The 26,628-nt window shown below is 36.6% G+C and overlaps 1 protein-coding gene across 2 annotated transcripts in view; it reads left to right on the top strand.

The window, feature by feature from the left end:
- Nucleotides 1-25,944, top strand: part of WDR36 (WD repeat domain 36) — a 35,506-nt gene extending 9,562 nt beyond the window's left edge. For both annotated transcript variants that reach the window (XM_049795298.1, XM_049795297.1), the window contains 17 exons: nucleotides 603-735; nucleotides 2,423-2,598; nucleotides 3,172-3,292; nucleotides 5,437-5,502; nucleotides 6,474-6,557; nucleotides 8,075-8,229; nucleotides 9,369-9,483; nucleotides 11,806-11,971; nucleotides 12,260-12,368; nucleotides 13,147-13,226; nucleotides 16,793-16,900; nucleotides 18,077-18,174; nucleotides 19,665-19,807; nucleotides 20,447-20,563; nucleotides 20,803-20,884; nucleotides 23,202-23,389; nucleotides 25,171-25,944. In XM_049795298.1, the coding sequence (XP_049651255.1) occupies nucleotides 603-735; nucleotides 2,423-2,598; nucleotides 3,172-3,292; nucleotides 5,437-5,502; nucleotides 6,474-6,557; nucleotides 8,075-8,229; nucleotides 9,369-9,483; nucleotides 11,806-11,971; nucleotides 12,260-12,368; nucleotides 13,147-13,226; nucleotides 16,793-16,900; nucleotides 18,077-18,174; nucleotides 19,665-19,807; nucleotides 20,447-20,563; nucleotides 20,803-20,884; nucleotides 23,202-23,389; nucleotides 25,171-25,320 (2,091 nt within the window). In that variant the 3' untranslated portion in view covers nucleotides 25,321-25,944. The remainder of the gene's footprint in view (nucleotides 1-602; nucleotides 736-2,422; nucleotides 2,599-3,171; nucleotides 3,293-5,436; nucleotides 5,503-6,473; nucleotides 6,558-8,074; nucleotides 8,230-9,368; nucleotides 9,484-11,805; nucleotides 11,972-12,259; nucleotides 12,369-13,146; nucleotides 13,227-16,792; nucleotides 16,901-18,076; nucleotides 18,175-19,664; nucleotides 19,808-20,446; nucleotides 20,564-20,802; nucleotides 20,885-23,201; nucleotides 23,390-25,170) is intronic.
- Nucleotides 25,945-26,628: the final 684 nt, after the last annotated feature.

Raw genomic sequence — 26,628 nt, 5'->3', positions numbered from 1 at the left:
ATTTGATGTTCATCACATCTGTACTGTTTATTCACTGAATGATGTAATGAATCCACAGAAACAGCTTGTTTGAAAGATGCATGTGTATTGTGTAGCCTCTGTTACACTGGTAGCTTTTTACTAAATTTATTTTGCTTTGGAGGTTACTAAAATGTAGGTTTTGCTGATTCAAGAAAATATTTTGTAATTTTATTTGCTGTATTTTTGTAGATATAAAACTTAATTGAAACGTATTGGTAGCATTGATGACAACTTTGAAAATGGTCTACAGTTGTCCTGGATAAAACTTGTAAATATGGGGGTCTGTGGCAGGATATGTGTATAATGACCCACCAGCACTACTGAAAACTTTGTGAGGTGTTTTTCAAAGGAGTTCCAGCTTCTGGAAACAGAATTGTTTCATCCAACGGAGACTAAGCGCAAAATCTTGCATCTCATTTTTTGTGCGTTAAGGTATACTATAGATGTCATGTGAGATGCCTTATTTGTTTCTTTTCTATTTGTCCTGGACTTATATACATTGCCTTGTATGTATTCGTATTACTAGTGTAGCAGCAAGATTTTCCTTTTTCATTTCAGTTGCTGTTCAATTTCTTTTGCAGGCTCCAGCAGTGGATGTTGTTGCAGTCGGTCTTGTATCTGGTCATATCATTGTACACAATATTAAGTTTGATGAAACTCTGATGAAATTTCAACAAGACTGGGGTCCCATCACAGCAATATCTTTTCGTACAGGTAAGTCGTAGCATTTTTAGTGTAAATATGTATAAAATCACTAAAACTGAGTGGAAGGTAGGAAAATATGTTTTGATAAAACATTCTGAAATCAAAACTGGGGCTGAGATTTTTAGTTTTCAAAGGTGGCAGATAATCTAGAAAAGTTACCAATAAGTAAGGGACATCATACATCTGCATCATACTGGCTGTTTTGTAGCATTTTTTTGTGTACTGACTCAGTACACACAGTAGGTACTCCTTTTCAAAGAAAAGTAAGACAGTTTATATTTACAACATGCCAAGAACTAACTAACACAGTACACAGTTACCAGTTAGTGCGGAGAAATCAGTACACTGTAAGTTAGCATCCAAACCTACTTGTCAGTAGTGTCTTCACCCTCCATAACAAAGTTAGAATGTTAATAGTTGGGTGACTACTGAATGGATGTTACTGGAGGACACCGTTTATATTCACAGCTTTTTTTTTGTGTAACGAGCTTGTACTAATTACTAAAGCTAGTTATTTTAATGATGATCGTGCTTACAGAGCTGTTGATACTGAATCTAATCTTTCATTTGAAAAGACAAATTTGGAAATCTTAACAGAACATAGATTGATGCAGACCCTGTTGAGGAAGGATGGTCCCGGAGAGACTTGTGGAAAGACTTGTTAGAAGTGGAAAGAGTGCCTTTTTGTGTCAGCTATTTAATTCAAAACCTTAATAAAGTTAAATAACTTCCATTGCCTGCCTGAAGGTGTGGCTTTCAGAGGTTCTCTAATGTCTCTCTCTTCCTGCCTTTAGAGTTAGAAATTTAGTGTAAATATAACCTGGTTGTTTTGAACTTGGGTACTCATGTTAGTCTTTGACTAAACTGCTCTTCATTTAAATTAAAAGTGAACTTGGCATTTACTTATCTGTGAAGCTTTACCAAAAAAGAAAACGCTAGGCCTGTCTGGTTTAGTTATCTATGATGTGTGTAATTGCAAATTGGAAACTGGCTTTTCTGTTGTTGGAGCAAAAAGATTAGTTACCAATTATGCAGGATATTTGGTGGAATTTTATCTTGATACAGTAAGTTTTAAAACTTGCTTGAATATTTGTAGTAGGTTTTTGCAAAGTTAATATGATATGTTTACCTCTTTAATATTAGACAGGATGGAGCAAATAGAAGAAAATTAGAAATTCTGTGAGCTGAGGTTTTTATTATTTCTTAGAATGATGGAATAAGCATATAATCAACTTCTGGAATTTGTTTTTGCAAGCTCTGGAGCCAAAAACTTGAGAGGATTTAAAAAAAGGACTGGTAACTTCTAGAGTGCTGATAGAGCAGCTCTCACATCCTGAAGTGTGTAGGCTAGTAAGTTCGGGGGAGAATCTGGGATGGAAAATAACTTTTGAAAATGGTACAGGTACAATATTTCTTGTGCTTTCAAGCAAAACCTCCAGCATCGGCTGCTGGATTTAGATATCTCTGTTATTATCTGATACGAAAACAATCCCGTTTTTATTATCAGTGAACTTTGTTTCTTTTCCACTTGAAATACTAGAATTTTTCAGTTAAAACATCCTATTTTTAGAATCAGCTTGAGAATTTTTTTCTTGTGATTGTAGCCTTTTCTTGCATCAGTTTTAAGATGTGAGCAAGTCAATAAGGATGAGCTGAATGTCAATAAGCAAATCTTTTTTTTTTTTTTTTTGAGTAGATGGACACCCAGTAATGGCAGCTGGTAGCCCAATTGGACACATTGCTTTGTGGGATCTAGAAGAGAAGAAACTAATGTGTCAGATGCAAGATGCCCATTCCACAGCAATAGCTGGTATGTCGTTTGTCCCTGGAGAGCCACTTCTTATTACTAATGGTGCTGATAACGCTATACGGGTAAGTTAAAATAGCTAAATAGCTGCTGCTATGTGCTGTTACTTTTTTTTTTTTCTCTTGTAGTCCTCCAAAGTGTAAATGTTTAGTTTGGATTGAAGTAGCAGTTCTCAAATGAAACAAATATGACAAAACTCAAGTTATGAAGTTGCTAGCTCTTAGCTGATCTCTAGTGGGGCAGTTTAAGGATTTGCTACCATGATGTCATTGCTTCATTTATTGCTTCATGATAGCCTTGGAGAATAAAGCTTTGGATCCGCTTTTCCAGAACGACACTTCATATCATAGTGCACTATATTAAATCTTGATCTATTTCTATAATGTTCTGGGTCATGAGCAGTTGCTGTTGATAAGTCCCTTGTGCTGCATGTCCTCTGATGCCATTAGCCTTTGGTGGAGGGGTAGAATGAATAGTGGGAAACTGTCAGCTGCTGTGGTGGAAAGTTCCAGAGTTCTAGGTTTAAGGATGAAAGCCAATGTGTGAAGTTTGCTGCACCAGCTCCCAGCTCATCCTGTTCCACTTATTGGCAGGGCAATGTTCATCACCTTTGTTTTTCTGCTTTTTTGGGGAGGCAGGTGTGGATTTTTGATGGACCTGGTGGTACAGGACGTGTATTGAGAAGCCGAATGGGACATAGTGCACCACCAACAAAAATCAGATACCATGGGCAAAATGGAGAGCAAATTCTTAGTGCAGGTATGAATTCTCATTCTTCTTATTCAGTCTGATTTCCTGCTGTGGGAAAGAAAACATACGGAGATAAGTGTCTTTGTTTTATTAATACAATAGATTATATTTCATGTGTTGTGTATGTGTATTTATGAAACATAGTAAGTGATTAATGTAGACAGTATCATTTATTACTGTATCAAACCATTTCACCGTTTCCCTAGAGGAGCATACATCAGCAGGTAGGCTGAAAATCAGTTACCAGCAGAAAAGCTCAGGAGCTGCTTTTGTCATCCATATTTATATGTCTGATGAATAAAAATTGTTTCACTATCGCCTAAGGAACTATCAGCTGGACAAAATGAAAACCTGTAGCAACTAGGGAAATTCTGTTGTGACAGGGGAAAAAACAAGCAGCATAATGTATTTGAGTAACTTAGAGGAGCCACTCCACTTTTCCCACTATTTTGAGCAAGTTTTGTGGGTTGCAGTGTCTTTGTAATTTGTTACAGCTCAGTTGTGTCTGTAATAAATATTCCCAAGGTCACTTGTTACTAAGATGTTAATCTAAAAGTGTAAAAATGCATAAGTGACTACCCTTCCTTAGAAGCTAGCATATTTAAAAATCTGTACATAGACCACTTAGGAAATGAAGTACTGGATCAGACTGTTTTGTGCCCCAGAACACTTCAGTAGTGGGATAATAGAGACTCTTCACCTAGTCTTTAATTACTCTGAAGTAATGAAATTGTGTATATGGGCAACATTTCAAAACATTACACCACATTTTGATGAAAGTTACACCTAATACGGCACAGCAATATTCTGTGCTAAAATCTTGGTGGTCATCCAACTAGTAACTTGCATTCAAGTAACTAGTTACTTGACAGTAATTCAGCTCACACCAGATGAACTACAGTAACAATCAGGAGTTGCTTAACAAATCCTCACATTTTCTTTTGCTTTACTGCTTTGTTAACTGCACTGAAACATACGGAGAGGGCACAGAGGCAACTACTAAAGTGAAAAGGGTCTCAAGCTTTGAGATCTTATTTATCTGCAGTGTAAGGAGCCTGACTCTCTATGTTCCTTTCTGAACCAGTGGTAAAACTTTGTGCAACAGGAATGCAGTAGTAATGCTGTGGGGTGCCTTTCAAGTACTACTGGTTTCCTTACAACAGGCATCTCCACAAATCAACTGTGTAAAATTTCACCAGTGTCACTGGCTTTCATCCTGCTTAACATTTCTCCCAATTCCCAGTATATACATCCTGCCTTACTTCTGTATCATAGCAGCAAGGAAGGGTTGCTTGAATACTGTAATTGTTCCATTGTCTTTCAGATTCTCTAAGTTCACTTTGACTAATTTTCTGCTTCATTACTTGTTTGGCCTAGTAAAAATGTTTTGTGATTCTTCTGATTTTTAAAAATCATCTCAGTGCCTTTAATTTTACATATGTTGTGCAATTTAATTTTCTGTTAATTTCTGGTTCTTCCTTGTCCACATCTCCCTCACAAAGTGGACCTGTTTGCTAGTTTCAAATTTGAACCTTCTGTCCCCCTATTAAATTAAATTCCTATCAGTTTTGTGAACATTGGTCACTGGGTAGAGGAGGGAAGTCCCATTAGCATCCTGGTTTACAGGAAAGATGGACAACTCAGCTTTTGCCATTTTTGTTTGGGTTAGCTTACTGGCTAACCTAGGTGTAGTCCTTAACCAGCCACAGCATGTGTTGGTTAGACAAAGTATAAAGAAAGGAATATTGTAGTTGGTGAGGGAGTATATGGGATCATGGGAAAGCTTTGGAGGTATTATTAAGGTATATGAAGGATGTAACAGTTTATTTAAGGTTTTAGTCATAGAAATCTGGGAACAGCTAGATATTGTGGTGGAGAAAGGAGGGGGGATAGAGGAATTGAACATGGAGAAGATCTCCATAAAAGAGGTGTTATTCTGATCACGTGTGGGGCAAAATAGTAGGAATGGGATATAGGCCATAGAAAATTAGGCTCCATTAGTTCTGCTGCTTATAGTATATCTGTATTTTTTCTTGGATGAGAATTTTTAATAAAACACTTTTATTATGGTGTTCGAGGTTTCATACCTTCTCTTTTTCTTGTTCAGATAGCTTGTGTAAACCCTTCATTGCTCTCTGCTAATATTTTGTCAGGTCAAGATGGAACATTGCAGTCTTTTTCAACAGTGCATGAAAAGTTCAATAAAAGTTTAGGACGTGGTAAGTATTTCAGTGAAAGTAAAAATATTGGTGAAAAAAGCCCTGAAAAGTATTTAAGTAAACAGGAGCTAAAACAGTCCTTATTTTCACTTTAACTGTTGTATGAAAACTGTTCATCTCAGTTGTTCTGCAAACTCAGTCCTTCCTGATGTATATGAAGTGTGTTCTGAGATTCGTTTGTACTTAAGAAAATTAATTTCTCTAGCCTGGCAGTGTGTGTTATTTCACTGTGGGAAACATTGGGCGTGATCCCTTTTCTTTATTGAAAACGCGTAAAGCAGTAGCTGACATTTCAGCATGCATAATTACAACTGTTTACCTCATTCCCCTTCTAGTCAGTTGACTAAATTATTAGTTAATTCATATTTCTTGACTTCAGTTACTTTGATTTAATGTAGAATTTAATTTAAAAAACACATCTTCCACACAATGCTGTGGTTAAGGGACACTTTCTTGTACAGTTCAGAGAGCAAGGCTCAGAAAGACTAAAATAATTCTTATTTTTAAATATCTCCATGTTGATATGTATGTATTTAGATAGATTTGAATAGACAGATATAGATTAATTGATTGTATATATCCTTTGGGCATAAATCTGAAATTCCTGACTCTTTGGTTTTTGAAAGGTCTGGGTGTTATACATTGCTTTATATAGTGATGTCTGTATGACTATTGTTTTAGCTGTGATGGGGAGACCTCTGCTTCAGGTTGTAAGCACAAGCTCCTGCAACAAATGGGTTGAGTAGTACATCTGTGAATGTAATAGGCTAGTGATGGGCTCAGCATCACATGAATTTTGGCAGGAACTCTAATAACATTCTTAGCTCTTCAAACCCTAGGTAACAGCAATGCTGTGTTAATGTAAGCCAGATTTTTCTAAGTTTTATAGGAACTTCGCATTTAGTAAACAATCCTTTTTAAAGCATTATTCTCAGATCTAGCCATGAGACTGAGACACTTCTTTTTTTAAGGTTCAATTAACAAAAAGAAGTCAAAAAAGAAAGGTCTTAAGCTTGATACGATGGCACTTCCACCAATTACAGTCTTTGCTTCAGGTAAGTAGTCTTTGAGACGCGTTACATAGCTCATCATGTCTTCATTTTGTTGTTTACCCCTTGAGACACTACTATTTTGAAAGCCCATGCTGTATCAAAATGAGATTATTGAAATTCTGTGACCCTTCATGAGCTGTTGAGTGACAGTTTAAAATGACACTTTACTTGGTAAACTTTTCTATTATTTCAAAAAAGAGCATTTTATTTCAAATATCTTTGTGTATAACTGGCTCTTTGCTTGAAAATCTCCAGCATGGGAGCCAGGATCTTCTTGATGTAGATATTCTTCCAGGCTGGAGAATGAGCAATAAGGGGGCTGAAGATCTTTGTCAGCTGAGGAAATCTTAGTTATAGCGGTTGATCTGGATTCCCCAATTCCTTTATTTGAGTCGCTTTTCAAAGTCAAGTTTCAATTACTCTGTTTGTAATTCAGTATGCAAATAGCGAACCTTACTTTTTGAAGCAGAATTGCAATTATCTTTGCTTCATCAAAATGTGTTTCTTTAAACTAATGACCTCCTCTTCAGACTTGAAGTCTGTTTTGTCTTAAGTCTAGCTATGCTTTGGTCTTCCAAGAATGGTTGATTGTTTCACATGTTGAAAGGTTTGGATTTACAATTTTGTGTAGCCCTTTGACTACTTATGGTATTTGTATTTGCAGACCTTAGAGATACAGACTATCTGTACATACTTGTTGCAAATATGTGAGTGTGTGTGTGTATATATATATATGCAATTTTTAAATTGGTATTAGACATGCCTGATTGATTTGAGGTGGTAGAACTACCTGAAATGTGTTTGGAGACATGAGAAAACAATTATTTAAGTCCATTTTAGAGTGTTTCTTTTTTGCTATCTTGTCTGTTTGGTGAAGTGAACCAGTTTGTATCCAGTTGTTTTATTCTTTGAAGTTCTAGAAATACCCAATTTCAAGCTCTCAATTTTTTTAAACATATGAATTCCAGGAAAAAAGCAAACTTGCTCATTATTTAGATCCCCACATATCATATTTTACTACAAAGTTTGGACACTGAGCTTGTGAGGAATGGTTTTCCTGCAAATGCAGAAGAAGTCTTTTGCTATGTGAAGCAGACTTAGCTCTTAAACCCTGCTTTAAGATGTTAATCTAGTGGCTTCTGCTGCTTCAGCAGCTGAAGAAACCATTAAGAGACTCAGCTGGAAATGTGTACAGATTGAGCAGTTTAAACCATTTAAGTTTAAATATGCTTTTCAAATCACATAGACTCAAATACACAAAGACATGAAATATACCAAAAGAATGCTTGTGGGTTTGTTAGCGTTTTAGTACACTAGCATATGCACAGTGGTTTGCCAGGTGTTTTTTATGGTTTGCCACATGTTTTTTATGAATGGTAGCCTTTTGACTGTCCAACAGGGACGCTAAATATGAACTGTTCTGCCTAAAGGTATTTCAAAGTACTCTTATGATACCAGAAGAGCTTATTTGACTTTAGAATGATTCATTGTTACTAAAAGGAGTATGTGTTACATTGCAGAAGTGGCACATCAGAGTGACTGGGATAGTATTGTTGCCTGCCATCAAGGCTATATAACCTGTACAACCTGGAACTATCAGAAAACTTCCATGGGAGCTCATAAACTGAGGCCAGAAGAATTTAGCAAACACAAACCTATTGATATATATGCAACAGTAAGTTTATTTAGGATAACATTTCTTCAGCATTACAGTATATGCTATTTTGGTTTATATTTGTACAGAAGCAATATTTAGAATGAAAAAACACTGTCTAGACATGTTCTAGTTGCTTTGCAGAGTGCCTTCTGCCAGCTCAGTGTGGCCTACTAGCTGTTTTGTAATGGATGTGGTCTTAAGAAGAATGCTGTCTATGCATTTTTTCCTTAAACGTCCAGGTTAAGTGCAGATTTTATTTTCTGATTCCAGTAGGTGGTTGGTGTTTTTAATCTGTCAATGTGATGTAGAGCTGACTATATGCCTGTGATGATAAACTTGCTCTGTGATTGCAAATTGCCAAAGATAGTTGTATTTTGGCAATATGGAAAACTGTATTTCCAAATTGCAGGCAGGATATTCCCTTTAAAATGCCTTACAACTTCAGCTGGACACAATGAAAGTCAAACACTCAATGAAAGAGATTACAAATGTTTACTGAGGCTTATGGGCTTGCAAGACAGGTAGTTGCTGTGGCATACTTCATGTGCTAGGTGTTCATACTACTACTGGATCTTGTGATAAATTATTTTTCTAACCTTATGCTTAGTAGTTCAGTGATAGACAAAATCAGTTCATTTGTAAATACCTGGTTTTCTTTTAACTACTAGATTCTCTGGACTTTATCTTTCCAGAGACATCTAGACCACTGTTTCTTTGTTTCTTACTATTTAAACTCTATGGGCATTGAAAGAGGCATGGGCACTGAAAGAGGCATGCAGTCAGCATGCTTGGACTTTTTCTTAGGGATTGAATTTGTGGATGTCTTGATTATAGAGGTTACTCCTTTAGGTTACAGTGTTGATATTATTAGATATCACTTCTGATGGGTGTCACTAAGTCAGTATTTCATTATCCTTCATAAGGATATGCACTGCCATATTTATTATTTGCTGACTGTTTGCTTATTTTAAGAGCTCTCTACTTTTTTAAGGTGTAAACTGTTGTTTGTTTTGTGCAGTTTTCCTTGAAGTCTAATAAAAAACATACTAGTATTTTGTATTCCTGATATGTTATGTATCTTGACAACTTTGCTAATTACATAACACTTAAAGAATTGTTTTCATTGGTGGTTGGTTTTCCCCCCCCCCCCTTGAAAGGCAGTTGACATTACCTCATGTGGGAACTTTGCTGTAATTGGGCTGTCAACTGGACGGGTAGATGTGTATAACATGCAGTCTGGCATTCACAGAGGGCGTTACGGCAAAGAAAGAGGTAAGAGTTGCTACACTTCTAAAATACTGACTCTTAACAGAACAGCAACAACTTGGTGTTCTGTCTTCTAGGAAATTTATCATAGAATCATTTAGGTTGGAAAAGACCTTTAAGATCATTGAGTCCAACCATCAACCCAACACCACCATGGCTGCTAAACCATGTCCTGAAGTGCCTTGTCTACGTAATTTTTAAATACCTCCAGGGATGGTGACACCATCACTTCCTGGGCAGCTTCTTCCAATGCCTGACAACCCTTTCAATACAGAAATTTTCCCTAATACCCAATCTAAACTTCCCCTGGCGTAACTTGAGGCCATTTCCTCTCGTCGTATCGCTAGTTACTTGATAGAAGGGACCAGCACCCACCTCACTACAACCTCCTTTCAGGTAGTTGTAGAGAGCAATAAGGCCTCCCCTCAGCCTCCTTTTCTCCAGGCTAAACAACCCCAGTTCCCTCAGCCGCTCTTCGTAAGACTTGTTCTCTAGACACTTCACCAGCTTTGTTGCCCTTCTCTGCACATGCTCCAGTAACTCAGTGTCTTTCTTGTAGTGAGGGGTCCAGAACTGAACACAGTACTCGAGGTGCGGCCTCACCAGTGCCAAGTACAGGGGGACGATCACTTCCCTGCTCCTGCTGGCCACACTATTTCTGATAACAGCCAGGATGCCATTGGCCTTCTTGGCCACCTGGGCACACTGCTGGCTCATATTCAGCCAGGTGTCAACCAGCACCCCCAGGTCCTTTTCCGCCAGGCAGCTTTCCAGCCACTCTTCCCCAAGCCCGTAGCATTGCATGGCATTGTTGTGACCCAAGTGCAGGACACAGCACTTAGCCTTTTTGAACCTCATAAAATTGGCCTCAGCTCATCGATCCAGCCTGTCCAGATCTCTCTGTAGAGCCTTCCTAGGCACAAGCAGATCACCACTCCTGCCAACCTCGGTGTCATCTGCAAACTTACTGAGGGTGCACTTGATCCCCTCATCCAGGTCATTGATAAAGATATGAAACAGAAGTGGCCCCAATACTGAGTCCTGGGGAATGCCACTTGTGACTGGCCGCCAACTGGATTTAAGTCCATTCACCACCACTCTTTGGGCTTGGCCATCCAGCTAGTTTTTTATTTGGGAATCTCTTCAGTTTCTCTAATTACCCTACAGTGTCCTATCTTGCACTGTAATCAGAAGTAATTTGAAACCTGCTCTGAAGGACAGGATCCCTGCTATTTTTAACAGCTCTGATGTTAGCATAAGTTTGGTTTTAATTAACACAAAATTGTCAGTTACCAAAATGGTTAGCAGTAAAATGAGATCCTCTGGCCTCAGCTCTTTTTGAGATAATCACATTTCCAGTACTCAGCTTCTTATTACAGGGTTCTATCTCTGAGATAGATTTTTCCCTTCTGTTTTGTGCTCCCTGCTTAAAAATGAAAGAATACTTGGGAAAGTATTCCCATGAAAGACATGCATGGGAAATGGAAATCCTAAGGAAGTCCAGTTCTTTGCATGTGCTACTATTTTCAATTATGCAGCTGCAAAATTAGGCCTTAATGTAGATGACAGTGTTCAGACTTTTCCTTTTAATGGTTGCATACATGTATTTCATGTCATGTATTCTCATGTATGTTTGCTGTTGCTTTGTAAGTCTGCAATTTATAATAGGGCCCTCGTGATATGTATTTTTTTGTTGTAGAAACAAGGAAAGAGTCCTGATGAACCCTTAAACCTTACTGGGTTTCTAAAAGCCATCTAGTGTAGCAAACATGAAGTGATCTAATAACATCATTGCTTGATAGTGGGATGCATTTTATAAGTTTGATTACTGGCCAGTAGTCCTAGGCATAGATTAAGAAATAAAATTGATTCCAAACCAGAGGAGCTATGCCTTATCTTTAAACTGCAGTGGCAAGTAGCCTAGGAAAGCTCTCAGACTTTGGGCCAGAACTAAAACTGTAAATTCTGTCTGGAGTGGTCACCCCTGCTAGAGGCATTCCATAAGTGATTCAAAAAGCCCCTCAAATCTCTCATCCAAAGAAAGCCCCCCAAACTGAAAGCAGAAATAAAAGCTAATATTCAGCTGCAGTTACTCACAATTTTGTATTGTATTCTAGGTGCTTACTTGAAAGAAATTTAGTTTCTCTACTGATAAAGAAACTTCCAATATTCGAGCAGTCTTGTCAGGTTACTTTAGAATTGTTTGTCACATGCTTACTGCTTATTTAGTGTAGTTAGGCAAAGACATACAGAGTAGTGTTTGGCATGCTGCTGATTTCTATGCTATGTTTAAATTCTTAAACAACTTTCTTTTCCCTTGATTTGCAGCACATGAGGGGGCCATTAGGGGGGTAGCAGTGGATGGATTAAACCAGCTGATAATCACAGCTGGTAGTGAAGGATTAATTAAATTTTGGAAATTCAAAACTAAAGATCTAGTTTACACCACTGAGCTTTCTTCTTCTCCAAATGGAATTCTGCTTCACAGAGACAGGTAAGAAACTGAAGCTATTTCATGTGCTTATTGTTTTGCTGTAAGTACATAAGTCTAGGATGGCAATCAAATACTCTTATAAAGTTTAAATTTCTGATGCTTTGAAATACAACTGACTATGAGTTGACAAAACAAAATGACCGCAAGACATTTGATTAGTCTGAAGGAATGTAATGCTGTTTATCTGAGATTATCTTGGGTTAAAAGATTTTTGGAGCAATGTTAGAATGTTGTTTTTATTTTTTGTCTTTTGAGTATTTATTGTCGTGTGCTAATGATTCTTGACAGTGGTATCCTGGGAATTGCCTTTGATGACTTCAGTATTAGTGTTTTGGATATAGAAACCAGGAAGATTGTCAGGACATTCGCAGGACACCATGGACGGATTAATGACATGGTAATTGTTAACTCATTTTCTGTAACAGGTGACATACAGATACCTAATTCATTTTAAAGATGCTGAATTTCTCTGTGTATATTAAGTCACTGAGTATTGTGTTCAGCTGTGACTAGTAAAGTTGTAGTTGAGCTCTACAGCAGTTTTGGCAGTGTTAGTTTTCAAGTTAAAATGTATAGCGTTAAAATGGCCATGCATTTTTAGTGTGCTTTGGGATTTTACTATAACTTTGCAACAAGCTTATTTAGGGTGTAACAAAAAAAACATTATCAATAATGAAAACCACCTTGAGGAGCAAAATTTTGCAACAGTCTTAACTGTATATATAGAAAAGATAAGCCAGGTAAATAAAAGGTGTAAACATGTCTGAGATTATGCAATGCACTGGTAATTCCTTATTTTACATCTTGTGTAATAGTGCTTTGTAGTGTTCATTGAAATAGTTTTTAGTTTCTGATTTAATTCTAAGTGCTCGTCAGTAAGTATTTATTTGATCAGTTTTAAGCTTAGTGGTTTTTCATCATTAACAAAAAAGCGAGAACCAAAGTGCTTTTACTAACAGCCAGATGTATCCTCTGTCATATATTTAAACCCATTCTGAAATAGTTTCCATTTTTGTCTGTTTCTCGCTTTCAATAAGGTGGTGTCAGTTTTGGTTTATGGCCAGACCATTTCATCCTGGTGTTAGGGAGCAGTCTAATCTTGAACTGTGTTAAACAGGACCTCCTGTAGGGACTGACTTGTTAGTTGTGCCTTTAAACGGACTATTTTGTTTCAGACTTTCAGTCCTGATGGTCGTTGGCTGATAACTTCATCAATGGACTGTACCATTAAGACTTGGGACCTTCCCTCTGGATGGTGAGTCAGTTTAAAAACATACAGGAGAAATTTATTATAATCCCCTTTCTGTCTGTGAAGTGGTAAAAAGCCTTCTGGCTTGATTTTTCTGTCACCCAGTTGTACTATGTGATATTCAGTTGTACATGGTGTAACAACTCAGTACCCAGTATTTTGGTTGTGTGTGATGCTAGCAATGTGTGCCTTTTTCTGGGTGTACAGAACAACAATGTCCTGAAGATCTAGTGATAAAACCTGGAGTTTTCATGTAGTGTGAATGAATGTGAATTTGTTCTTTGTCTGGAAGCAGCACTATGATAAAAGATTGCTGAAGGTGAATTGCTGTGTGATATGCTAAGTATTCAGAGTCATAGAACGGTTTGAGTTAGAAGTGACCTTCAAAGATCTAGCCCAACCTCCCTGCCATGGGCAGGGGACATCTTCCACTAGATCAGGTTGCTCAAAGGCCCGTCCAACCTGACCTTGAACACTTCCAGTGATGGGCCATCCACAACATCTCTGGGCAACCTGTTCCAGGGTCTCACCACTCTCACAGTAAAAAATTTATTCCTTATGTCCAACTTAAACCTACCCCCTTTCAGTTGTAAATCATTGCCCCTTATCCTGTCACTACAGACCCTGTTAAAAAGTCTGTCTCAGTCTCTCTTATAAGCCCCCTTTAAGTATTGAAAGGCTACAAGAAGGTCTCCTCCGAGCTTTCTCTTCTCCAGGGTGGACAGCTCCAACTCTCAGCCTTTCTGCGTAGGAAACATGTTTCAGCCCTCTGATCATTTTCTTGGACCTGCTCTAACTTCATGTCTATCTTCTGCTGGGGGCCCCAGAGTTGGATGCAGTACTGCAGTTGGTTGTGTAAATAGAAGGCTATTCTCCCATTCATTTTAGCAACACAGTAGGCTTTACCTCAGTTATATTTTTCATTTGTGCATACTTGTAACTGCCAAAACCACTCTTTTATGATCCACTGTGAGTAGTCTTCTCCCAATATGAAATTTGGCCAAGAAGTACACAAGTACACACAAGAAGTTCAGGAGCCTAGAAAAAACAGGCTGAAAAGTAACTTCAGGTTCTGTCAGTGCATTCTTTTAGCAGCACATAAGGTAGATCTTTAGTAATTTGAAGTAGTGCTATGCAGTGTGCAGCTCTAGTCGTACATGGGACTGAATGGTTTCATTTGGATTGATTACTTTTGTTGATGTGGTTTGATAAATAATTTTGTATACTGTAAAAGTTTTCATTTTACTACAAAAAGTGTGTTGAATCTCAACAAACAATTGACCTATTCTTACATGGTGAATGACACTAGTCTAAAATGGGACGGGATGGACAGTAACTGTCTTCTTTCCAGTATAAATGGGAGGAAAATTAGCACTCTGTTTGGACTTTCTCTTTCTAACCCTCTTTTCCTTCCAAAATGATGTGCCTACAAAAAATTGCAGCATTAATTAGAAAACTTCAGAAATGTTACTTTTATCTTCCATTTCTTTAATAACTAACACTTTACAGTAAGAATCCATCCATACTGGTTTTTAAAAAGTAATCTAACACTTGTTCACTTGTAACACATAAGTAAATACTGCAAGAAATTCTGGTAAAGTTGCAATCTAGGCAGGTACATGACAAACCCTGGTTTTGAAAGTAGTTAGGTTAAATTGTTCTTTCAGAATTTAAAGGAAAGGTTTTCCCATAACTGTAGGGAGAGGAGTGTGTTGAAAAGGAAGAACAGCTTTTAATAAAAAGCCAGATGCTTGATTAACTTCTACGGTGGTATATTTGCTCATAAATAGAAGAAATTAATTACAAACTGTGCATTCTAAAGACTCAGCTTTGATATTGTCCTAAAAGGATGGAACACATGTTTTTAGATGACTAAGTCCAAATTATGAAAAACACCAACTGACTTTAATAGATGTCATACCATTTACTTATTGAACATCTGTTTTTACTTGGCAATGCTGCTTAACTGTCCTTACATAACGTAAGTATTCCTAGTGCATGTTTTTTAGGTAGGGCTTTTTGAGAAACATGTTGATACTGTAAGCTCAGCAATTTTATACTTTCCATTGTCTCACTTTTGCAGTTAGGCAGGAAGTATAAGGCTCAATGTATTCAGTCCCCATGCAGGATTCATTTAGCGATTACTGTACATTTTGTTTAAAAATCACAAGCATGTCTCTCCTTATCCTATAGTGGATTGATTGCCCTCCCTGCCTCCCCCCCAGTCTGTAATTTTAATTATGATTTAAATTCAGTAAGTAGAAAAATTTAATTTAGTGTTAACTTTGTTTTGCAGTTGTTCCTTACAGTTGCTTTATTGAACAGTATTTCTCAGTTACTGATAAAGATTGTGGTAAAAGGATAGGTTTGAGACTAGAAACAGTATTTATGGTAAATTTTCTAGCCATTATGCACTGTGTGCAAAATGTATCATGTAACTGATACACATTCTGGCATTTATGGGTTTAGTGTTTGTATATTTTACGTTGAAAGTGATGAATGATGTGGCTCTTAACCTGATTACTTTTTGCTTGTAACGTGTGTCTAACAGCATGCAGAAGGAATAAAACATTCCATTCAGTGAAAAAAATGGCTTTTATTTTTAACGTGGTTTGTCAAACCATTACAGGAGTGCTCAGTACCTAAGAAATACGTGCCCACAAGATTTTACATTTTAAACTGCTTTGTTACATCAATATTTTTTCTATGCTTAGTAAACACAACAGGGTTGTAGAACTAGTTGCTCTCATCACTTCTCACTTTGGTTTTGATTTTGGTTTGTAAACAAGAACAAAATATTCAAGCTCTCCCATTTGTTCTTTTTGTTCTCTCAGTGAACTAGTTGTCAAACTTAACTGCTTCTTACAATTTGAAATAACTGGAATTTATACATCAACAAGTGACAAGCAGTGCTATGAACCTGGGGTTGAGTGGAAGTCTACTAGGGTGTCCATCATCCAGGACTTGTGGCATCATCCAGACTTAAAAGTGGCTTATTGTTAAAATAGTCACGTACTACTGAATATTTAAACTTCCTTTTTATGTGGTAATTTTTCAGTTTTATGCAATAGTGAAAGAAATTATCAAGCAATGGTATATCAAGCTGAAGCTATGGTAATGTCAAAACAAACTGTTGCAGATAATCAAATTTTGCAGTGTACAGTTCATTCATTGCTTTAGGAGCATTAGGTTCTAGTGTTACCCAGGTGTATATGAAGTATCTTGAGAGAGGGAATTGACAATTAATGGTAGAGCATTAAAAGATTAGCTCAGAGCAGCATGGGGCTGATTGGAAGTATGAAATTTATGGCTCCTGAGAAGGTTAGTGTTAGGCATAAGGAGTTGAATGTGAACAGATGGTTCATCTTGTTTTCTACAGAATGTAGATGTCTAAGGAGGTAGCTTTAGCTGATTTTGGAGAATTTCATAGAGGTGGGTGGTTTATTGCACAATGCTATACATTTGCTAAGTTCATATGTCGTATTTGAATACTTCTAATATACTAGTTCGTATACATACTTCCAGTCTCCTGCTTGCATTCAGTCTCTGTTGTGGTTTTTTTTTCTCCTTAGCCTCATAGATTGTTTTCTGGTAGACTCTGCAGCTGTGAGCCTTGCTATGTCTCCTACAGGAGATTTTCTAGCTTCAACACATGTGGATGATCTTGGAATTTATTTGTGGTGAGTATGTAATATAGCTATTTCTACACAGAATTTCAGATGGAGAAGAATTCTTTTAATCACCTTTATTGCAAATAGAGAATTGTTCTGCAAGGTATCTTGTCTGGGGTTTTGTCTTCTCTGGTTCTAATTGACAGGTGTTCTGCATTGTTGTGGTTCATAAATCTTGAAATCTCTTGCAGTTATTTATTCTGATAATCAAATGTTCTTTTTTTTCTAAATGTTTCTTTCTTACTCTGAAGAATTTCTATTATGCCATTCCTAAAGTTTTTCTTTTACTCTGCTATTATTTTTTTTTTTTGCCCCTTTTGAAATGTCAGTGCTCATGTATTGTTACTTTCTGAAGGGCTGTTCTTCTTGCCCTGGTATACAATGTTGTCTGAGATTTCTGAGTATAATTTGGAAGTTGTGATTATTTCTGTTTATTAATGATAGATCAGCACAGATGTAAAATGTATTTTGGTTCAATTACTTCCTGATACAAGTTTAAAGCAGATGACTGGTCACATCCAGTACTGAAGTAACACACCTTTTAAATGGTTTGTTTGATTATTTTTTTTTTTTTCCTTTTGATAGATAGATGTTTCAGGTTACATTTGGTGCCTGTAGTTTTGCCTGAGGGGTGTTCAGCTGTTAAACCTTTCTATGCTTAAGTAAAAGTGCTTCATTGTGAATAATGACAAATTTTTTTACCCAGCCCTGGTTTATATTGACTGAAAAGATCATTTGCCAGAATGACTTCTGTGCATGTTCCAAACCCCAAGAAAATATGCTAAGAGTACTACTCTCAAATTCTGTGACAGCAGGATGAATCATATCTATTTGCATAATGTATTGTACATATTAAGTACAAAGCTTTTTAGATGGGCAATTTTGCAATTTCAAGTAAGTACAGTACCTGGCAATGATTGAAGTAATCATGCTTGATAATGCTGTATGTATTAAACATGCTTGGCACTAATACTTCAGCATAACTTTTATGTTTCAGGCTTTCAGATGATGTATATTGCTATGTTTCATATCTTGTTTATCTGGTAGATGAGGAAAACTAATCTTGAATAGAACCCGTTGAATTACCATAGTGCAGTAGTAGTGGACTGTAGTAAAAATTATGTCTAAAATACTTGTTCCCATTCACCTGAAGATTGTTTTTAAAATGCCTGTCTTATTTTTCAGGTCAAACCGTTCTCTGTATTCACTTGTCTCTTTACGGCCTCTGCCAGCAGATTATGAACCTTCTATGGTGACACGCCCTAGCACCTGCCCTGTGCAAGGTAATCTTCAGGTGAAAGAGTATCTTATTTTCAGTTTGGCATTATATTTCAAATAGAATGTGGTTTGCTTCCTCAGTAAAAACTCACTGCATCTTAGTATTCTTTCTCTGAGCTGTTCCTATTGCTTCTGCTGGCTTTGGCATACTTACTCATATGCTGATATTATTTACTAAAATCTAGTCATGTTTCTATGTTTAGACATAAAGAATTACATTGTTATGATCTCCACATCTTCAAGGAGATTTTGTAGCTAATAAAAACATCTGTGCTATTTGTTGGCTTTCTTTAATCCCAGACTTGTGTAAATACCTTCTGTTTTGACATCTGTGAGGCCAGTTTGAAATTAATGTTACTGTTTGGCTTTGGGAAGGGGATTGTTCTTTGTTCCACTTCCCTCCAACTTTTTTGTCTGCCTGTATGCCATCGTAGTTTCACTGCTGTATATTGTCTTGTTGGCAAAAGAATTCAGTTCAGCTGACCTGCCATGTATCTGTGCTAGATTCCCAGTGAAAGAAAGGCCTAAATTGCTTTTGTGGTATTTAATAGAAATGGTTGTGCCTCTGAAGGCCTCTAGATGGAGATCTTGTCTGCCCAAGTTTAGCAGTGTCTACATTAGATCTCCGTCTGGAGGAGAAACACACCTAGCTATTGACTGTGTAAAAGAGCAAGGAACATACTAGATGATAACTGCTTTATTAAGCACACACTCATTTTAGATACTTAAATCAGGGAGACAGGATTTAATCAAAAAAATTTGAATGTTTTAATTCTATAAACTGATCCTGGCTGAACGGTTTAATTCAATGTTTGTCTTCAGTAAACGTAAAGTTCCTGTTTAGAAGCTTTTAATGGTTTACACTTTTATGTTGGTTTAGGCTTTTCTATCACATCTGTGGTTTTAGCCACATATATTTTGCAAAAAGGAAGGGAAACTAGAGGTGTTTGGTCAAGACTACATAGGAAGTCTAGAGAAAACTTAATGACAGGCTGCATATCTTCTGTTGTGTGATGCTGTGCTTCAGTGTTGAGATTTTCTTCATTTTTATGTGCCACTTCAGTCATACCTATGAAGAGGTTGTGAATAACGTGCGTATTTAAACGCAAAGATTTTGCAGATTTGTAACTCAGAACTAAGATTGTCATGCATATATTTTAAAACAGTTAACAAAATCTTAAAAGTAATCCGTTGTTCTTCATTTAGGACTTCTATAAATTGCTTTTATATCATTTCAGCCAAAGCAGATAAATCTTGTTAGTCTTCAAAATCTTGTTTATCCAATTCTGCATTTTAGCTATAATTGTTTTAAATTTAAATTTCATATTTCATAGGGTTAATAAAGATTGCTTCTGTAGCCTTTCAGCTATACAGTATGCTAGCACCCTTTTATATAGCTGTTTTTCAAAAATTGCAAAAGAAATAATCATGTTTTGATTTTTAAACAAATAAATATGAAGTATGTATGTTCATAAAAGATATCTGTTCTTGAAAGATGTGGATGTGGCAGGAGATGAAGAAACATGTGATGAAATGGTAGAATATGTCTCGCCTGAGCAACTGGGAGAGCAGCTGGTGACCCTTTCCTCATTACCTGAATCAAGGTGGAAAAATCTCCTCAGTCTTGATGTTATCAAGGTAATGATATTAGGTACACCATTGCTTATCTGCTGTAGTATTTGGATTGTATTTTTTAAGGCGGCCATAAGGACTATTTCTCCTGTAAAACAGACAATTGTCTTAACCATTTTCTTCGACATTCAAGAAGTCTTGAGGAGGAAATATTTCATAACTTTTGCCATTACTATTTCTGCAACATGCAAAAGAGATGTCTGAAGGCAGATACTTTGATGTCAGTGCAGCTAGTAAGTGCCTGTAAAGCTGTTCAAGGTTATCCAAATCACTGTTGGACATTCTCATAACCAGAAAAAGAAGGAATGTGCAAAAAATAGTAATATACAGCCAGATATATTTGCCCTTATTCTATGAGCTGCATTTACATAATCACAAAATTTGATCCCACTTTTCAGGTATTTTTCAAGATTTTGCAGTAGAAGATTATATGGTGCTTTTCACAATTTCTGAGATTTGGGAGAGGGGCTGTTTCTTTTCTAGATAGTAGCTTCCTATTTAGTGGTAAAACATTTTACCTATGTATTTACTTTGCGGTTAGTCCTTGCAGTTTTCATAGTATTTAAAAAATAAAACTCCTGACAAAGAAAATTCCCACATGTTCTTACTATGATGATGATTTTAATTCAAATATCTAATTAACAGAAAAAAAATAAACCGAGAGAGCCACCAAAAGTTCCCAAGTCAGCCCCTTTCTTCATACCAACAGTTCCTGGTCTTATACCCCGATATATTGCTCCAGAAGAAGAAAATGATACACAGGTAAAAACAAGAATCAATATAATAGTGTTTATATAGTGTATTTTAAAAGAAAATTCTTAAATGCTTTTTACTGCTGAGTGAAATCTTGCTAAAGACTTCAAAGTACTAGTTTTAACACATGTACATTAATGCTTTCTTTCTGAAAGTCTTTTATCCTGTCAGTAGGAAAAGAATCTAATGGAGATGTAAAAATATGTTTGCGTATTCATGTACACTCTTTTATACTTTTCATGGTCTAGTCAAAGGTTGTAAACCTTGGAGTATTGGCACAGAAATCTGATTTCTACATTCATCTTGAAGAAGCCCTGAGCACTAATGAATGTAAGTTAAGAAAACATTTCACTAAAAATGTAGATCCTAATAATATTTTGATATATGTTTGATTTCTAATGCCAGAATTGTGTGTAACATTTATGAGGAAAAAAATATGCATAGTACAGTAGCAAAGGTAAAGAGAATGACCTGTTATGTATAAAGCTGGCTAATACATAGACAGCCAATCTAGATCAAAGATCCTTTGGTACTCCAGCTTGCCTGCAGCATGGAGCCCAGTTCTGGCTAAAACCCACATAGAGAAAGAAGGTAACATTCCTAAGATTGTTAGACTTTTTTTGAGATTGTGATGATCTCATGCAGAAGAGGTGCTATGTATTATTTCTAGGGTAAGAAAGGAAGGGAATGATCTGGTAAGCAATAGTCGTGATTCACCGAAACATGAAAAAAATAATTTGCCTAGCAAGTTCTATTTTCAAGGGCTACTTCACTAAACATTCAGCAAATATAGAGCTTTAATTGATTGCTTTGTAATTAAAGTTTAAGAATAAATAAGTGACATAAAAATAAGCTGTTTGATTTCTTTTAACTTTCAATTCGTTTTGAAATTCAGTCACTTAAGTTGCCTGTGGAATGTACCTGCTGTTTTCCCTGTTTACCTTGTGCTGCTACAGAATCATTGAAAATTTAGATTTTTGGAAATGATTGGTAATATAGCTGCCTTGGAAATGTAGATGAACAGTCACTGATAGCCTGTCCACAAGGCAGTTCTTCTGGGAGTTTTTCTACTGCTTCTTAAACTCTTCTGAGATGATCAGCTTACTCAACTGTACTTAAAACATTTTGTGCATACAACTTTATTACCTATCACAAACAGGGTGTGGTTTTTATGCTGTGTTTTTAGTATTGCAATTGATAGTGTCTATTAAGCTGCTTCAGAGCTACTCAGAGAAGAGTGAAATATCAGGTGAATATTTAAAAACCTTACCAAGCACCTAGAGGCTGGCTGTACCTGGGAGCAAGTGCACTCTATGGTGCATTGCAGTAGTGGTCCCATGGGCCTCCCTCAGGCCACCTCTCTGCTGTAAGGCAGGTGTGCTCCAGGGTCTGTGCTGTAATCCCAATCCAGGGAACCTGTTGCTCCTGACTCAGGAAGGTGCTGGTGTGTAACATGGCTCTGTGCTTGCTAGTTTACAAGCATCTCTTCTAAAGGTGACTAGACTATGCAAAGAAACAGTATTATACTCTAAGCCATCTTGGCTTACCATTGGGATGGAGACAGGGTTTTGTACCTCACATCAGGACTGCGAACACAGATTGAGCTGGGCACCTTTTCCATATTGTATATGTACCAACCTCATAGGATGTTCTATGCTTGGTTTTTTAATGTCACAGTACAAAAATGAGTTAATGCATCTCTTTAGTACTGTTAATATCACAATTACATTTAAAACTAGCTAATGATTTTCACAGGAATCAAATACGGGTGGAAGCAGATTTATACTACCAAAGGAATATTAACCAATGCCTGATACCATTATTTACCATGATATAAGAGTATAAGAAGTTGTACTTCTTAGCAAAAGAAATATTAATTAGAGGACATTTTTAAAAATGTTTTTACCAACAGCTGTCTTTGCAACCATACATATTTTTATTTCTGCATTTTTAAAGCAAGTGGATGGACTTCTCAAAGATCAGGTAGGATTGTAGAAATCCTGAGGAAGAACATTGACGAAGAGGAGGAAAGAATTTGTAAATTGCATGTATTTCTATCAGGGAAGAGATTTCCACTGCGTGCACACACACACACACACCCTGGTCACAGGAAAAGCAGTCGGAATTCACTTTACAAATGTAATAACTACCTTAGAGTGCACCAGCTGATCCTCAATTTAGTTTAATGTAAGTAAGAGTAAACACTGTAAAGATTCCTAGTAAAAGTAGAACCCTGTCTATTCTAGGATGTATTTGCAATAATAGCTTGAAGTCCTGAGTATATAAGTGATTCTTGCCAAGATGTAAAATGACAATGTTACATGGTTAATAAGAAATTTTGTTCTGCTTAAAAGACAGAAATGGGAAAAAAAGTGATACAAAGATGTTACTTGTATTTTTCAAGCTGAACTTAAAAATAAAATGCAACTGTCTTATTAGAGATACACTTCGCTGTAGTATGTGATGGTACAGTAAATTAAAGGCAGGATGGCATTTTGTGGAAAATGAAAAAATAAGGAAACAGTAGAAGCTTGAAACATACAGTCACTGCTTAAGAATTTTGGAATAAACCTGTCGACATGAAGGATTTGTAAGATTCTTTTCTGCAAATATTACTGATAATGTATCCCTCAATGCTTTAACACAGATACAGCTCCACTTAACTTACTGAAAAGCTTGGGACCATCTAACATTGAGATAGAACTAAGGGGTTTGGCCCCTGAAGGTGGTGGCTCAACAGAGGTGATGCTAAGCTTTTTGAGAATGATTGGGATGATGCTGAATAAGAAGTACAACTTTGAACTTGCGCAGGCATACCTTGCACTATTTTTAAAGGTAACAATTTTCTTATAAAATTCTATATTAGTTCTGTTTAAAATGGTGGTTGTCCAGTAAAAGGACATAAATTGTCTCCTTGAAAGAATTATCTTAAGTGTTTTTTGTTGGGGATGGTTTTAAAATGACTGACTGAATGTATTGGATAATTTGGCAACTCATCAGGTCACAGTCAAGAAAAACTTGCTAAACCCAGATACTGTGAAGAGGACGATGCCAGACAGGTTTTATTCTAGTATTCGTTACTTAGAATTGTTTTTATTTTTGTAACATACCTAACTTTTTTTAATGGTTGTTAATTGCTAAGCTAAGATATGCTGTCTTCAGTAAGACAAGAATTCAATGCACAATATTTGGGGAAGTACAACAGGCATTTTGTTAGACTTATCACTAGACAGCAAGCCTGACTTTCATCTTCCATGTCAGTGGGCTGCCTTTCTTCTGTCAACTGTTAAGCATCACAGAGCTAATGAAATTATTCCCAGGTTGTGGAAGTTAGAAAGTTATTGTGATAAAATAACAGTAGCAGTTACTCTTAGAGAGAAGGTGGTTCTGCAGAAGGTTGAAACCCGATATACAAATGCTTACCATGTCAAGATACTCTGATTTATGAAACTGTGGAAAAGCAAATAATTACAGTTTACTAGTAAAAAAAGTTGTTATAAACATTCAGACACATGCAATACTGTCTATTTAACTGACTATTTCTTGATAGCAATATTGCAGGGATTGGTTTTCAAGATAGAGTGTAATGCTGGACAAATATGACTTGCTTGTTTCCTTTTGTTGGGGTTAAATAGAATGCGTGGGACAGCTTCCACAAGAATAAGTAGTGCAGATGAATAGAAGTAGATCTGTAGAGTGAAATACTTAGGGTTGAGGTCTTGATATTCATTCACCAGTGGCTTTTTATCATGTCTATTTATTATTAGTCTGGTCCTATGGACTGGATATGATTAATAGTTGTAATATTAGATGTTAGAATTCGTCTTTCTGTTCAGTTTCATACAAAAGAAACTTGGCTGTTGTAAAGTAGATTAGGGACAGCTAGGTAATTTTCTTCAGAAATGTACTCTGGATTTGAACTGCAGTAGAATAATATAAACTCACCTTGTGACACATGCACACCAATATCTTTTGTTGTAGGTTCCAAGTAAAACAGCTCTGAGCTTAGCAAGACTCCCAGATTTAAGTGTAGCCAGGAGAATAACTATTCCATCTGTTAAGTAGTAATGATGTATTGCCTCTCTACGAGATTGAGAGGTTTCTTTTCTTTATGCTTTACCAAGATTATTGTTTATTACATAGAAAGATATCATCTCCATCCGTATAGAGTATGCTGGCATCATTCTTCTTGCTTTATGCAACACAAATAATTAAAATAATAATCCTGATTGACCTCAGGGCATCTGTGTACCCTTTCTAGCCTAGAGGAATTTGTGATGCAGGTTGGAAAGAGGAGAAGGTTACCCTCTAGAGAAGTGTGTGATTAGGATAATAGATTCAGCATCAGCATCAGAAGAAGGTCTAGTAAAGCAATAACACATTTAAGACATTTTGCTGCCTTATCCTATCTAATACATATGTTGGAGTAAAACGGCTTGTAAAAGACTAGCAAAAGGGAGGCAGCATTAAATGGAGGGAATTAATTGAAGGAAGTGTGCCCTTCCCTTACTTGGGAAATTCCTGAAAGCAAAGTATTGGAATTGAATGAGGAAACTGATCTTTTAATTTTTTTATTACCTGTATTTGTCTCACTAACTACTTGTTTTAATTTTCAGTTACATCTTAAGATTCTGTCATCAGAGCCAAACCTATTGGAAGAAGTATCCAGATTGTCAACACAACTTGAGGAAACTTGGATTTATTTGCAGACTCTCTTCAATCAGAGCCTCTGTGTGTTAACGTATATGAAAAGTGCTTTGCTGTAAAATACTTAAGGATTTTGTCTGCATGAAGTTCCCGTTGGAATAATAGTACGATTTATTACCAAAAATACTGGATTCCAATAATTATACCAGGACTTCTGATGCTGTATTTTATACATCTGTGTATGGTAAAGTGGTTTAGAATGTGCATAACTGAGTATTTTTGTTCCCTTCAGTTGGAGCAAAAATTAATATGTGCAGCTTAAATATTCATGTTGTATTGGTTTGTGCTATCAATGAACAAACAGTTGGATGGCCACAGGTAACATAGCTAGTTACCTTATGTTTTCATGACCAAAAATGTTAATCAGCATGAAGAAATTACTTGGGGAAAAGAAAAAAAAAGGGGGGAGGGGGGGGATGTAATTTCTGTGCAGGAAACCAAAACCTATATTTTGCTTAATAAACAATTATTGTTGATGCAAAAATAAAACAAAAAGTCTGAATTCTTAACAATTTATTAACATTAGTTTAAAGCAAATGAATATAAAAACTTCATTCCTCTGCAATCAGAGTGTTTCTGTAAAGCTAGTAAAAATTAGTTTTCTTCTCCCTTTGGCAAGCTGTGTTCACTGTTTTGCCTCAGACACCTATTTCTGAAAGCAAAGGTTTCTAGCTGCACTAAAAATGACGGAACTTGAAAAAAAAAACCCTAAACCCAAAAAACCCACCCATTTTTTATAACGAAGTTTCTTGCTCTAATTGTGGAGGCTTAATTTCTTAGACAAATTAGTATTATTTTCTTAAGGAGATAAAGATTACTGAAATAAAAGCTTTGAGTTGTGGGAAATTTTTGAGTCAGGTGTTACTTTTATGAATTGATATTTAGGTTTCACATAATAAGGTTTGGGCAGATTTTGGGAACTCAAGAGTGGGATTATCTTTAAACTTAAACTTTGCTGTTTGAGAGTACTGCCTTGGAGTGGAAGAATCTCCTGAACAAGGCCTTTGCTGTAGTTCACATGCTTCAGCTACAGACACAGACTAACAGAGTAACTAATACAAATGTATGCAATTTTCATGAGAAAACTTGAAAGATGGTGTCATGTTTTCCTCTGTACTCGGCGCTGGTGAGACCGCACCTCGAGTACTGTGTTCAGTTGTGGGCCCTTCACTACAGGAAAGACCTGGAGGTGCTGGAGCATGTTCAGAGAAGGGCAACCAAGTTGGTGAAGGGCCTGGAGCACAAGTCTTACAAGGAGTGGCTGAGGGAACTGGGATGCTTACTCTGGAGAAAAGGAGGCTGTGGGGAGACCTTATCGCTCTCTACAACTACCTGAAAGGGGGGTTGTAGTAAGGTGAGTGCTGGTA

Source organism: Accipiter gentilis, chromosome Z, assembly GCF_929443795.1.
Source record: "Accipiter gentilis chromosome Z, bAccGen1.1, whole genome shotgun sequence".
Lineage (NCBI taxonomy): Eukaryota > Metazoa > Chordata > Aves > Accipitriformes > Accipitridae > Astur > Astur gentilis.
Note: the sequence above shows the minus strand (reverse complement) of the source record. Positions and strands in the feature narration are given on the sequence as shown.